This window comes from Corvus moneduloides, chromosome 7 (assembly GCF_009650955.1).
Source record: "Corvus moneduloides isolate bCorMon1 chromosome 7, bCorMon1.pri, whole genome shotgun sequence".
Lineage (NCBI taxonomy): Eukaryota > Metazoa > Chordata > Aves > Passeriformes > Corvidae > Corvus > Corvus moneduloides.
The window spans coordinates 16,142,757-16,156,462 of NC_045482.1; the positions used below are offsets into that span (position 1 = coordinate 16,142,757).

The window sequence follows — 13,706 nt, forward strand, 5'->3', positions numbered from 1 at the left end:
CTTAAGCTACAATAATATTTTTTCAAGCACCTGAAGTACCAAAGAAACCTGTGCCAGAAGAGAAGGTACATGTCCCAGTGCCTAAAAAAGTGGAAGAGCCTCCACCAGCCAAAGGTACACCATTTTCTGGTTCAATGTGTGATTTTATTTTTTGTTTCTTCATCTTTAGAAGAAGATTGTTACTGCCAGTAACAATCCCATTCTGAGGCCTAATGTGTTTGAACCACTCCCTGAGCTGTTTGATCAGTACACTGCTGTTTGTGTCCGTCAGTCATGGGTGCTATGCTTATTCTATGCTTTGAAAATGTCTTTGTGTTTTGTATTGTCTCTGTCTTTTGGATCTAAATCATTTTAAAGGGCTTGCTTTTTCAAAAACAGATGCTCCAAAAGATAAAAAATTTACCTGAACAGCCAGACTTCCCCCTTAGCCTTACTACACCAATTTGTGGTTCTGTGTGTTTGTAAGTTTACATCTGTGCATAAATCTGTGGATAAAATCAATGTTAATTTACACACACAACTAGATTTTACCATATTTGTGAAGTTATCTTAATATCATCTATACAGTTATCATTTCACTATGTTTTATGTTACACTGAAAATTAATTCCCTAAACAAAAATGTCTTTAAAGTGCCTGAAGTGCCCAAGAAGGTTCCAGAAAAGGCAGTACCTGTCCCTGTACATAAAAAGCCAGAACCTCCACCAGCCAAAGGTATCGCTACCTATAACTAAACATACGGATGATGCTTGTTCTTGTTTCTGTATGTTTGTTGTCAGAATTTAACTGAAGTATTGTAGCTGTGTGTGACAAACGTACTTGCTAATTCACACTCTTTAGCTTCTGTGTAAGTTGTGTCTATGTTTTCTACAATTAAAAACTATCTTTAAAGTGCCAGAAATACCAAGACGTGCCAGTGAAGAGGTACCTATTTTTGTTCCTGAAGAAGAGGAAAAGGTTCCAGAGATACCAGCAAGAGGTACACCATTCCTTCTTAAAGAATATGAGGGCTTTGTTCAATTCACTAATAGATCTTCATCTCCAGTGATTGTTTTAAGCTTGATGTAAACCTCAATTAACCTTCTGAGAGGAGTTTTCTTCTTCTTCTTTTTGGTCTTTGTGAACTTTTTTCTGTAGTTTTAGTAGTTTTGATGCTCTAAAAGCAATTACCAATTTCTTATGAAAACAATATCTTTAAAGTGCCAGAGGTGCCCAAGAGAGCTGTCCCAGAAGAAAAAGCACCTGTTGCAGTTCCTAAAGTAAAGAAAATTCCACCAGCTAAAGGTATATCACATTGTGGTGTATGAAGATAATTCCTCTCTGTCTTATTTTCATATTTCAGTGGAACCTAATTTTATCATTCAATTTATACTCACATAAAGTCAGATCTTTGGCTATAGCACCCTGCTGCTTCCCTTTAGTGAGCAGTGCTAGGGCCCAGACTGGGCTTGTCTATTTTGTTAATGACTGCAGCGGGCTGAGAATCAGGCCTTGAATGATCTGCTTTTTTCTACTTTAAGTGATTACTGTGAATGAAGTAATTCCTTGTGATATTATCATCCAGAAATAATTTTTAAATTAATTTAAATTTTGTTGAAACAAAATAGCTGAAACAAAATTTTATGGGCCATTACCTGGAAATTCTTCAATTCAGGGAGATCACTCTTACATGTACCTCGAGAATAAGCTAGATTCTCAAGGTTTTTAGTTAAACTTCTACAAAAATAACAACAATTTACAACTGATCATACTAATAACCAGATCCTATACCCTAAATGGGAAATTCAAAGTGGAGGCAGACTATTGCAAAGGCCACTGTTGTATGTCAAGCAGATTCTACCTCAGCAGTAGCTGAGTATTTTAGGAAAAAAAAAATTTAAAAAAGGAAAGCAGACACTGGAAAGTTTTTATGCAAAAACGTTAATGCTAATAATCTTCTTTAACCTCTGGTTTGTAGCATATCTTGCTAATATTTTCTGTTTGCAATGACACTGGAATTAAAAATTGGGCAAAAGAGCTAGTCCTCTTTTGGACTTTTTAACCCAGTTGCACACTGCTGTTTTCAGGGAGTGAAAAATAGCCAGTAGTTTCCCCTATTTTTATTTCTATTGTTACTTTAAGGTTGGTGTCCTTATGTTTTATGTTATGGATTTTTCTTTGTGATGTTGTGAAACTAAAGTTCTTAAAATAATATCTTCAAAGTGCCTGAGGCTGCAAAGAAAGTTGTGTCTGAAGAAAAGGTTCCCATTTTTGTTCCTGAGGAAGAAGAAGGGGAATTTATTCCAGAGGAAACTGTACCAGAAAAAGGTACATGATCTTTTTGCGCAAGTCACTCATGACATCTTTTGTGTTCTTTAAAATTCATCTTTATTTCTTGTTCTAAGTTTTATTTATATATGTTTTGGGGGGAGTTTGTGGTCTTGTTCTATGTTTTTATCTTGTTTCCATGTTTATGCTTTTAATGCTCTGAAAGCAATTTTAACACGTTTGCAAAATAATATCTTTAAAGAGCCAGAGATTCCTAAGAAACCTGTCCCAAAAGAAAAAACACCTGTACCCACTCCTGAGAAACTGGAGCTTCCTCCAGCAAAAGGTGCATAAATTAACAATGTGTTGTTATTCTCGATGTTTCGTTTATTTTGTTTGTTGTTTATGTCAGCTTTGTGTCCCTGCTGCATTTCTGTATTGATATCTCAGAATTCCTAGCAGAAAGTAAGCGCTTAAATTATTTGACTTGCTCAAGATACGTGCCTGTGAATGTAAAGTCTTTTGTTTTAATTTCTGTTTCATCTTTTAAAAATATATTCTGCAGATCAGTTCTTATTTTGTCTCTTTGTACGTGTTCTGTGGATGACATTCTTAAAATAATAATGTCTGTGGATGACATTCTTAAAATAAAATGTCTTTAAAGTGCCTGAGATGCCTAAGAAACCCATTCCTGAAGTGAAAGAACCTGTTCCTAAAAAGGTGCCAGCTCCATCAGCCAAAGGTATTGCCGATTGTAAATGCTGTTATCGTTAACTGATAATATTCTTGGTACAAGTTGAGTTTAGTAAGGGACACTTTATTATTTCTGTCCTGTATTGTATTTGTCACTATGCTATTTGTTTGTTTGTAAGTCTCTGCTCTGTTGTTCATAAACTTCTGGCTTTGTGTCCATTTAAAAATTGTGTAAAAGTACACTGAAGTTAGGTCTTATCTTTAAAGTACCCAAGATGCCTAAGAAGGTTGCTCCTGAAGAAAAGGTGCTGGTTTCTCCCGCTGAAAAAGTGGAGGTTCCAGCTGCAAAAGGTATATGCACTCCTTATAATTAATATTTATGCTAGGAATACTCTTGACCTTCTTTCTAACTTTTGTCTCTATTGTACAAGATTTTTGTTTGAATTTATGTTAAAACTCTTCATTTTCAATGTTGAATTGTTGAACCATAAAGCTCTGTTTCTTGTGCTTTTTTACTTACTCTGCTCTAAGGTGATTTAATGTTTTTAAATTCCTAAACAAAATCTGTATCTTTAAAGTCACGGAGGTTCGTAAAAGAGCTGTTGCAGAAGAGAAAGTGCCAGCTGTTGTGCCCAAACCCAAAGAACCAGCACCAACTAAAGGTACAGATATATTTCTTCTTATTTCTCCCAAAGATTTGTTTTTTCCTCCTCCTTCTAAAATCTTTTATAATACATACATTTCTTCAGAAGCATAGTTTTATGATTTAATGTAATTTATGCTTGTGGTTATCATGCACATTCTCTTTCTTTGTCAATTATCTTGACTAACTGTAAAAAAAAATTTAAATAATTGTCAGGTAGTAACAATAATACTGTTTCCAAAGTGCCTGAAGTATCTAAGAAACTTGTCCAGAAAGAAAAAGTCCCTGCTCCTGCACCTGTGGTGGAGAAGTATGAGTATGCATATGAAGAATATGAGAAGTATGAGACATATGAAACCATTGAAGAGTTTGAGAAGATTCAGGAAGCTGAAGAAATTGAGGCATACGAGGAACCTGAAGAACCTGAGGGATATAAGGAAATTCAGGAACAGGAATATGAAGCGGAGGCCGAGGAGAGAGATGTCTATGAAAAGTATGAGTTCAAGGAGAAGGAAGAGATCTATGAGAAATATGAGGAGGCTTATGAAATCCAACCAGCTATAGGTAAATCAAGACATGATTTCTTTGTTCTTCTAGTGTGTTTTCAGTTACTTCTTAAGCCTCCTATGAGTGTTTATTTATAGTTTGCCTTGTTTGTAGTCCTATGTGTGTCTGTTGCTGGTAATGATAAATCAGTTCAAGGATTGTCTCTATTCTAGTCCTTCCAAAGGAATTCCCTTCAGTGTGAAATGGGAGGGTTCCCTATCTGACTGCCCAAGAGTGAGCTAGTGGAGATATAATACAAGCAGAGAAAATATCAACCTTCTAATGTAATTCGGCTTCAACGTGAATTAATTTTTTTTGCATTAATATTTGCTTCTTTTGTCCAGTTTAGCTCCTTCGAGTTACAAAGATATTAGAACTTTAGATTTAGATATTAGAACCTTCCTTCCCATAATTTAAATTTATGGTCATAGGATGCCTCACACCAAACAGAAAGTGCATCTACAATGTACCAAAAAGATGTACATTGATATTTCTTATTTCATTACTCAAGAATTCTGGGATGACTGCTCCCTTTTTTCTCCATAAATGATGAGGTGATTCCTCTACAAATGAATGATTGTTCTGCTTGCTGTCTTTATATCTGTTGTAATTCTTCATATATAACTTATAATACATAATGACATATTTTTTAAAGTGCCTGAGTTGCCCAAAAGACCTCTGCCAGAAGAAAAAGTACCTGCTCTTAAAAGAGAAGCTCCACCAGCTAAAGGTACATCAACCATCAGATAAATTTGAGAACACAACTTTCTGCGTGAGTCTCTGAATCCCCAAATCCAGTAATTTACCTATTCTGATTTGACTGCTAGACTCAGCCTTTTTACACAATACCGTTAAAGACAGTTAAAAAAGGCATTTCTTTAACAAAACAAAAATCAAACAAATTACTTCCTGGAGACAAAGGGATTGAAGGTAGTACGTTAATTTAATTTTTGCCATCATAACGTGATATTTTAAAGCTAACCATTGAAACTCTAGTTTCCTGCAGAATTCTAAAAACTAGAATCTTCTTTAACCTAATGATATGCTGGAGTGTGTGCCATCTTAATAGGTATTCTCTGTATCAGGCTTTACAAAACATAAGTGTCATCAATAGCAATTGTCAGTGGGTGCTAGAGAAGTTACTGCACTAGTCCAAAGTTCTGTAATTTTCTGTCATAGCACTCAATTTGCCAGAAATTTGATTTGTGCTAACTTTTATAGTTGTTTCTCACATGAATTGTCAGAATGAAATCAGTGGGAAAAGGTGGATTCGTTTACTTGTTGTTTTTACAGAAAAGCTTGATACAAAATTGAAACCTTACCATATTCCCAGCTGCCATTAATTAGAGGTGATAGTCCATGAAACCTAATTGTTAAGGCTTATCCTTATCCCTATCCAAAATTTATCCAACAACAGCAGTGTTTTTCTTTCACTGAATACTGGAACTCTAGCTGTGTCTATCCAAGCAAAATAGTCCAGATAGATGGCCTCTATTACATGTATTTATGTATTAGAGAAATATTTTTGTGTTTTGCTAAGTTTTCTGAATCTTCAGCGTTGTTTGCTTTTTGTTTAACTTCTATTCTTACATAATATTCCTCCTGCAAACATTCTTAAAAAACTACCAATGTCTTTAAAGTGCCAGCGGTGCCAAAGAAACCTGTTCCAAAAGAAAAAGTACCACCTGCTATTCCTAAAAAGGAAACGACTCCACCAGCTAAAGGTATACTTCCTCTTCTTGTCCTTGTGAAACATTAACTCTATTTTCAGTCTTTTGTCCTCATTATTCGTTGAGAAACATGTGCATATGTTTTATGTCCCACTGTGGTTTTTTTCATCTGTTTATCATTGAGTCTTTTTTGCCTGTTGGTTTCAAGTCATTTGTTGAAAACGTTAGAGTAATTTAAAAAATGTGTGTTCTGTCATTAACCTGCACAAGAAAATAGTTCAGAAAGAAATAATACTTTTATTTCTTCTGGAAGAATATATATTTTTAATATGTTATTCTTCTGTCTCATCTTCAAAATTAACATAAATGTTCTTTCAGTGGGGATTTAATTCTTTGATGCTTCAAGAATCTTCCTTGTTAGATTTGCTCTTCTTCTAACTTCTTCAACTAGCTTTGAAAGCCCTAAAAGTAAATTATATCTTAAAGGGCCAGATGTTCTCAAAAGAACTGTCCCTGAAGAAAAGAAACCTACACATACACCTGAAATTGGAGTTCCACCAATGAAAGGTAAAGGAGATTTTGATATGAGATTTTATGGAAAGGAAATATTTGCGCCATTTTTCCAAGCTAACATCATAAAAAATTCTCATGTTCTTTACACCATTGCAAGAGCACCCAGTCTCTAAGTGGAAATTCAACTCTCAGTGATAAGTCCAAAACTCTGGGGCAAACATTTCAGATAGGTGCTAGACAGTAAAACATTGAAGTATGAATAAAAACATGCTGAGGAGGTATTGCTGCTTATACCACCAGTATGTAAAGCTGCAGTGCTTTTATATTTATAGTATAATTGTGAATTTAGTTTAAACTGGGGTTTTGATACCAATACACAGGTCATGATATTGGTGAAGAAGTAATAGGGCAAGAGTCAGTAAGTTTAAGCTATTAAAGCTGTTACACCAACCAGAAGGAAAAGCATGACAATGCAGTAAGGAAAGGAAATGGCTTATGCTCTTTGAGAGCTGAAACCAGAAATTTCTTCACAAAATTCACTGTTTCAGCAAGATGGTTCTAGAACTGTATCATATTTCATTCTCAAAAAGTTTCCAAGACCTCAAAAGGACTTAGTTTTCTGGGTTTATTTCTGTTTGGGATATTAAAAATTGAAAATTACTTTGAAGTTACTAAAAGAAAGCTAATATCTTTGAAGTTCCTGAGGTCCATAAGAGAGCTGTCCTTGAAGAGAAAGTTCCCACCATTATCCCTAGAGAAGAGGAGCCTCCTTTTTATGAAGGTACATCAGTGACACATCTACCAAAGAGTAAATTGCAGAGAATATATCAAATCATGCTCTATATTGTTCTGTAAAATATGAGATATTTTTAATTAATTTTTTAAACTATTTAAAAGAAGCTTATATCCATACCTTTTAGACCATCTGTGTCCCCAAATTTAGATAAAATTCAGCATTTTAAAAATTTAAATTTAAAATGTTACACTAAATTTAAAAATGCAGTTTAGCATTTTAAAATGCCATACTTTTTTCCTCTAACAACGTGAAAAAGATATATACATAAATAAGAGAGAAACTAAGTTTCTGATTCAGGAAGCACTTGAGTCACATTGGAGCAAGGAAATGAACTAAAATAAACAGTGGTTTAAGAAACTATTCTGAGCAACACCTAATTTTTGAGCTGCAATGGAGGTAGTTAACCCCAAATGAAGACATATGAAATTCAGTTACAAATTCTATCTAATACACGGAACTAAGAAACTAGAAAATAAAATATTTCTGTAAACTTGTATTTTACTAACTGGGAATGGTAACTTCCAGCAGTAGTAAGATCAGGCTGAAAGATATTTAAATAACTTATGTTCAAATAGCTCTTTCTCCATATGCATGTGTGCATGTTTTTATTTGAAGCTGTCTTGTAACTAATATTATAATATGTAAAATAAACTAATATCTTTAAAGAACTTGAAGTTTATGGGGAAGTTCCAACAGAAGAAAAGATGCCTTTTATTACTCCTAGTGAACCAGAAGCTCCAGCACCTAAAGGTAAACCAACTCTTCAAGCAATCTGTAAAGTGACACATTCCTACAAATTATTCATCTTCATCATTCCATCTGTGCGATAATCTGTTATTTCATTTTTTCATTCTAATGTTTCCTTAGATGCTTTGCGTCTGTCATTGCTTCTTTGCTACTTACACTTTGTGTATTATAACGTTCTTTAAAAAATTTAATATCTTTGAAGTATCTGCAGTGACAAAGAAAACTGTCCCACTTAAGAAAATACCTGCTGCTGTACCTACAGAAGAAGCTCCTCCAGCTAAAGGTACATTACCTCCAAATTAACTTTCTCTAGCCTCTTTGAGAAGTGAGATACCAAGGAAGAAACCCAGCTTGCTTGTTTTTCTTAAACAATACAACCAGATGCTACAGACACTTTACAGTTCTTTTTCTTTGTTTTCTATAAGCAGTTGCTTAAACAGATTGATACATTCTCTATCAAGAATTTAAAATTTAGAAAGATTAAATTAGACACAGAAATTTAGTAGGCAGAAGATTCAGGGATTAGCCAGGGACTAGCCTTATATTTTTTTGACTTCATGTCTCATGTTCTATTTCTCAAAATACTTTCTCTGACAATATATTGGAAAAAAATCTAAAAGGTTGTGACAGAAGCTTATTTTCCAAAGGGCTCTTTGCAGTCATATCAAGGGCTTAAAAGAAGTCAAGATTAAGGTATGACTTTAAATCAGGACAAAATACAAAGCTACAAACATTTTTAACAGAAACATAATTTTGTAATACAATTCCAGAACAGAAGAACTCTACAGATGTTGGAAGCAAAATAATTAGTTAATTGAACTGGATTTTTGCCTTGTTTTTATGTGTAATTTTTAAATTTTAAAAAATAAAACCCTTTTTAGTGCCAAAATCCTTAAACACACACACACACACAAAAACATCAAACAAACAAACAAAACCCCAAACATTAAAACCCCCCCAACTATCTTTTCAGGGAAGAACATATTCAATACTGGAAATGCTAGGAGTTAGAAAGATAAGACTCCAGAAGGCGAAGTTGTTGACTTCTATTCACATCTTAATACCATATATTTTTTCTGTTGTTCTAGTAGATTTGTTTTTTGACAAAGCTGTATTACTTATTTGATAATGCAAATTTCTAAAATAAACCAATATTTTTAAGTTCCTGAAGTACGAAAGAAAGCTGTCCACAAAGAAAAAATACCTCCTGCTGTACCTAAAGAAGAACCTTCACACTTTACAGGTATAAGAAATTTTAAGTACAATTTGAAGGATAAAAAAATGCTGTCATACATATATTATTTTGAGAGCATTCTGTTTATCATGAACTAGAGTTTACTTAACAGCTTTGCTTACCTGAAACAGTAAAAAATTAATTTAAAAAAATACCATCTGTAGTTCTTAAAATTAAATGCTACTTGAGATCAGCCCAAAAGGGAAAAAAATAAAGAAAAAGTGACAGAACTTAGATAGGCAGGACCTATCTCTGCGCTCAGTGTAGTAGCTCAGTTATGACATATAACGCATCTTTCTTCTGACAAACTGCAGAGGTCAGATCAGGGTAGAATATGAGGGGTCTTTCATCCCTTATTTGAAAGCATCCTAATTTTACACATGGATATAAAATGGATATCTTCAGAGGAGCTTGAATATTTGATTGTATTTGTTATTTATCTAACATGTTGTCTTGTTTTCTGAAGATACTCTAAGTTAATTTAAGTGTTTAAACTAATATCTTTCAAGTACATGAAGTTTATGAGGAGATTCACATAGAAGAAGAAATTTCTACTGTTCATAGGAAAGAGGAGGCTCCAGCACCTAGAGGTATATGACTTCTTCATCACCTCTTCCTACAAATTGCTAAGTCTTGAACTCCAGGAAAATTAAATTATTCATGTCCGTGTTTTAGTCCTTGTTCAGCATAATTAATATTTGTATTCATCCTTCCAGTACCTTAATTATATGAAAAACTTGAGATTTTTCATGACGTGTCTTTCTCTCGTTAAAATGAACTAATATCTTTAAAGTGCCTGCAGTCATTAGGAAAGCTGTTCCAGAAGAAAAAGCACCTACTGCTATGTCTAAAAAACCAGAACCTGCTCCTGTGCCTAAAAGACCAGAATCTCCACCGTCTAAAGGTACTTTGAGAGCCTGGTAGAATTCAGGTCGTTCACTGATAAACATCTTTACTTTCTTACATGGTTTCTGATTTAATAGTTCATGGTCCATGTGTTAGATTTGTGATGTTTATGTTGTATATGTCCTATTTTCTGTTTTCTGTTTCTCAAGTTGTGTTTAAGTCATAAAATTGAAATCAAAATCAGTAAATAGCTTTCAAGTGACTGAATTGCCTAGCAAAAGTATTCCTGAAGAAAAACTCTGCCTAAAAAGACAGAAGCACCCAAAGGTATAGGTCACCATATTCCTTCATTCTTTCTCTACAAGTTTCTTCTGTCCCTTGTACTGTTGCTGTCCAAGTATTAAAAATTAGTTGAGTTTATCTATTTCTTCTACCCAAGAATAACCCAGAAATTGTATCAGAAGCTAGTAAAAGGGACTAGAAAGAAGGAAAGCTCTAGCTCAGTTAACACGCAGTGAGATTTACAGAACATTTTCACTTCATGGGTACAGCCTCAGAAATTCAATCAATACTCCACCTAGAAGTACATTCTATCCTTCTGTTTCACATTGCTCATGTTAAACTTAGGGGTCAATTGATTTCATTTTGAATGGAAATAGAATTTGCACAGAAACCATCTGTTACAATTCACTCAGGTATTTTAGAACTCTGTCTGAACTAGCAGTTTGTGTGGCATTAAAAACTGTCAAGCCAATGGCAGCACACCTTATCCCACCCTAGTCATCATCACATAGTACTGCCAAGCATCAGTGAAGAACTGTGTTATGTGTGACATTTAAAATGCATTTCATGGAAGTTCAACTTTTGCCATGACTTCTTTAGCTTATTTTCATCTTTAGCATAGCACATCTAAAACTGCATGAAAAAAGATCCCAAGCAAAATCACTTTTGACTTATTCTTTGCCAGAAGAGTAGAACAAAGAAGATTTCTCAGAAGTTGTAACTGTTATCAAAGCATCCTTATACATCTACTTGTTTTGTCACATCCTTATATATCTATGTGTTTTGTCTTATGTCTCTGTATTGAATGTTTAATTTTTGTAATTTTTAAAACTACATTAATATCTTTAAAGTGTACAAGGTACCTATGAAATCAGTAAATGTTTTTGTACCTAAAAAACCAAGAGTAACACCACCTAAAGCTTGTATGTCAATAACAGTGTCTTTCTGAGGAGGAGATTTTTCTCTTGAGCATTAGAGCTTGTAGTAAAACTCAATTATCAAAATCCTAATAGTACATAATAGTATACAACATTTTTGCATGACATCTCTTTTTATATCTTTCATTTCTTTCTAATATGCTTCTTGTGATACTCTTTCTTCTTTACAATGTAAATATTTTAAATGCTTTAAATATTAAAAAATTAATGCTGTTTTCTTTAAAGTGCCAGAGGTGCCCAAGAAAATTCCAGAAGAGAAAGTGCCCACTGCTGTCCCTAAAAAACCAGAACCACCACCAGCCAAAGGTATGTTGCACTACAGAAAATTAAAATTTGGCAGGGGAAAAAAACCTCTGTATTGATTGTGCAGGTTAGTTATATGATCGTTTGTGTTTTCCTGTTACTTTTACCTTCTGTGCCCATTGGTCTATATATGTTACTGATTTAAAATTCTTCTCTTTTGAATCATAGCTGTAATCTGTACCAGTGTGTCAGAAATACTGATGTGGCTGGGTAGAGACGCAATTGACATTTGAGAACAGTAAGAGAAAAGAGAGGAGGAGAAAAGAGGGCCTCTGTGATATGAAATAGTCCTGACTCATGACGAAAAATTAGCCCCAAAAGAGAGTATAGAATGAGTGATACAGATGCCTAATACAGAAGAAAAACTTCTGTGCACAGACAAAAAATTGATACCAAGAAGTGATCACACATAGAAGAATGTGACAAAGAATACAAAATGGACAATGTCAGTCCCAGTCAAATAGAGATTCAAGAGATGGTTGAATAAAACAGAAAAATAATCTAATGTAGAAGAAGAAACTCCAGAAGATTCTGAGGTTTTTCTTCAGACTTTACAGGGACATAAAATAACCTTAACACAACAAACCTGTCAAATCACAGGCTTTATTAAAAACCTTTGCCATTTCTACTGAAAAGTTTTGAACATGACTGTAAAATTCTGTGTAACTGAAAATAATCTCATTCCCAAAGGGCCTGAAGGACCCAAGGAAGTAGATGTAGAACAAAAAAATCAAAGTTGCTGTGCCTAAAAACCCGGAATTTATACCAGCTAAAGATACTTAACATTATAACAAAAGTACAGAATCAAAAAAAAAAATATTCTTTTCTTGTTTTAACAAGACAGGAGACAGTATTCAAGACCTCTGTTAGCATTTTCTTCTTTTGTCAAAGGTCTTGCACGTGAGCAAATGTTTTGAGTGAAAAAAATAGATCTTTGTAGATGGTGTTTACACTAAGAGTGATCTGCTCTTATGTTTTAGTCTTATGAAATTCTGATAGTAAAAAGTTATTGATATTTTTTGAATGCTGGAGATACCAAAGGAACTGGTCCCAGAAGAGGTTTCAGTTAAACTATCAAAGAATCCAGAACATCCAGAGACTAAAAGTAATTGTATGCAAGGAAAGAAAACCCTTTAGTTTTCTAGGGTACCACTTTAACGTCATGGTAATTTACTTTTATTATTAATGTATTATAAAATACTTTGTTTTTTCAATTGTAGTTTTTGCATCTGTAACTCAGTGAGGCAGCAGAGTGAATTTTCTCTAGCAAAAGGAGAAATTACATATTCACATCCAAAACCACTGCTGCTTTTGATGTCTCTGAGATTTACTTTTTCTTAGTGTCTCAACACTGCAGACATATCTTCAAAATGCATATAAATAAAATTAACTGCTTTTTTTTTAAGTGCCTGAGGTGCCCAAGAAAGTGATTTCAGAAGAAAAAATACACATTGAAGTTCCTAAAAAACCAGAACCTCCACCACCCAAAGGTACATGTTCAATAGTAATAAGACTCTACACAAATTTTAATCTGTTGCTCTAAATATTATCTTTCTTACATTTGTGTTAGCAACCTTTTCATATATTTTATACAATATATTTATAAGCATTACAGATTGTGTTGTCTTCTTCATTTGTGAATAGCTCCCAGTAACAGTGGCTACTAATAGTGTGTGTAAAGCAATATGGAAAAAAAAACCCAAATGGTATATGAAGGTGGCCTTTTTTCTGATGCTGTGAGGTATTTTTTACTTTGGAGCTATTGTTGCCTTTTTATTTATTATTAAGAATTCCTATTCTTCAAATTCCTGAAACTAAAATAAACAAATATCTTTAAAGAACCTGAGGTGCCGAAGACAGTTGTTCCAGAAAAGAAAATACCTGTGCAAAAAATACCAGAACCTGTGATTGTCCCAGAACCAGAGGCTGCACCTGAAGAACCAGAACTCCCACCAAAGGAAGGTAAATCTCAAAACTAATAAATAACAAAAGCAATGTTTTTCCTCTTTTCTTTAACATTGTAATTATCCAAGCCTTCTGTTTTCTGAAATTCTAAATTATGCTTGTTCTATTTATCTGCATATGTGTGTGAAACAGACATACATAGTTGGTTTTTAAAAATAGTGGTAAATCTTGGATGTCTGAATTGCCTGTATGTTATATTTCAGCTCTTCTTACTATTTTCACATATTCTTACTGTTCTACCTGCTTGGGTTCATGAAAACCACCACAGCTAGTACCTTTAAAGT

At 33.8% G+C, this 13,706-nt stretch overlaps 1 protein-coding gene across 1 annotated transcript in view; it reads left to right on the forward strand.

Moving 5' to 3' along the window:
- LOC116446415 (titin-like) overlaps positions 1-13,706 on the forward strand; it is a 245,290-nt gene that overhangs the window by 108,082 nt on the left and 123,502 nt on the right. Inside the window, 22 exon segments of the mRNA XM_032114190.1 lie at positions 28-114; positions 633-713; positions 892-978; positions 1,200-1,283; positions 2,202-2,306; positions 2,509-2,592; positions 2,911-2,988; positions 3,207-3,290; positions 3,518-3,601; positions 3,826-4,146; positions 4,784-4,858; positions 5,769-5,852; positions 6,285-6,365; positions 7,009-7,092; positions 7,774-7,857; positions 8,057-8,137; positions 9,017-9,097; positions 9,598-9,678; positions 9,882-9,992; positions 11,380-11,460; positions 12,864-12,947; positions 13,297-13,419. Of these exon segments, the coding sequence (XP_031970081.1) occupies positions 28-114; positions 633-713; positions 892-978; positions 1,200-1,283; positions 2,202-2,306; positions 2,509-2,592; positions 2,911-2,988; positions 3,207-3,290; positions 3,518-3,601; positions 3,826-4,146; positions 4,784-4,858; positions 5,769-5,852; positions 6,285-6,365; positions 7,009-7,092; positions 7,774-7,857; positions 8,057-8,137; positions 9,017-9,097; positions 9,598-9,678; positions 9,882-9,992; positions 11,380-11,460; positions 12,864-12,947; positions 13,297-13,419 (2,145 nt within the window).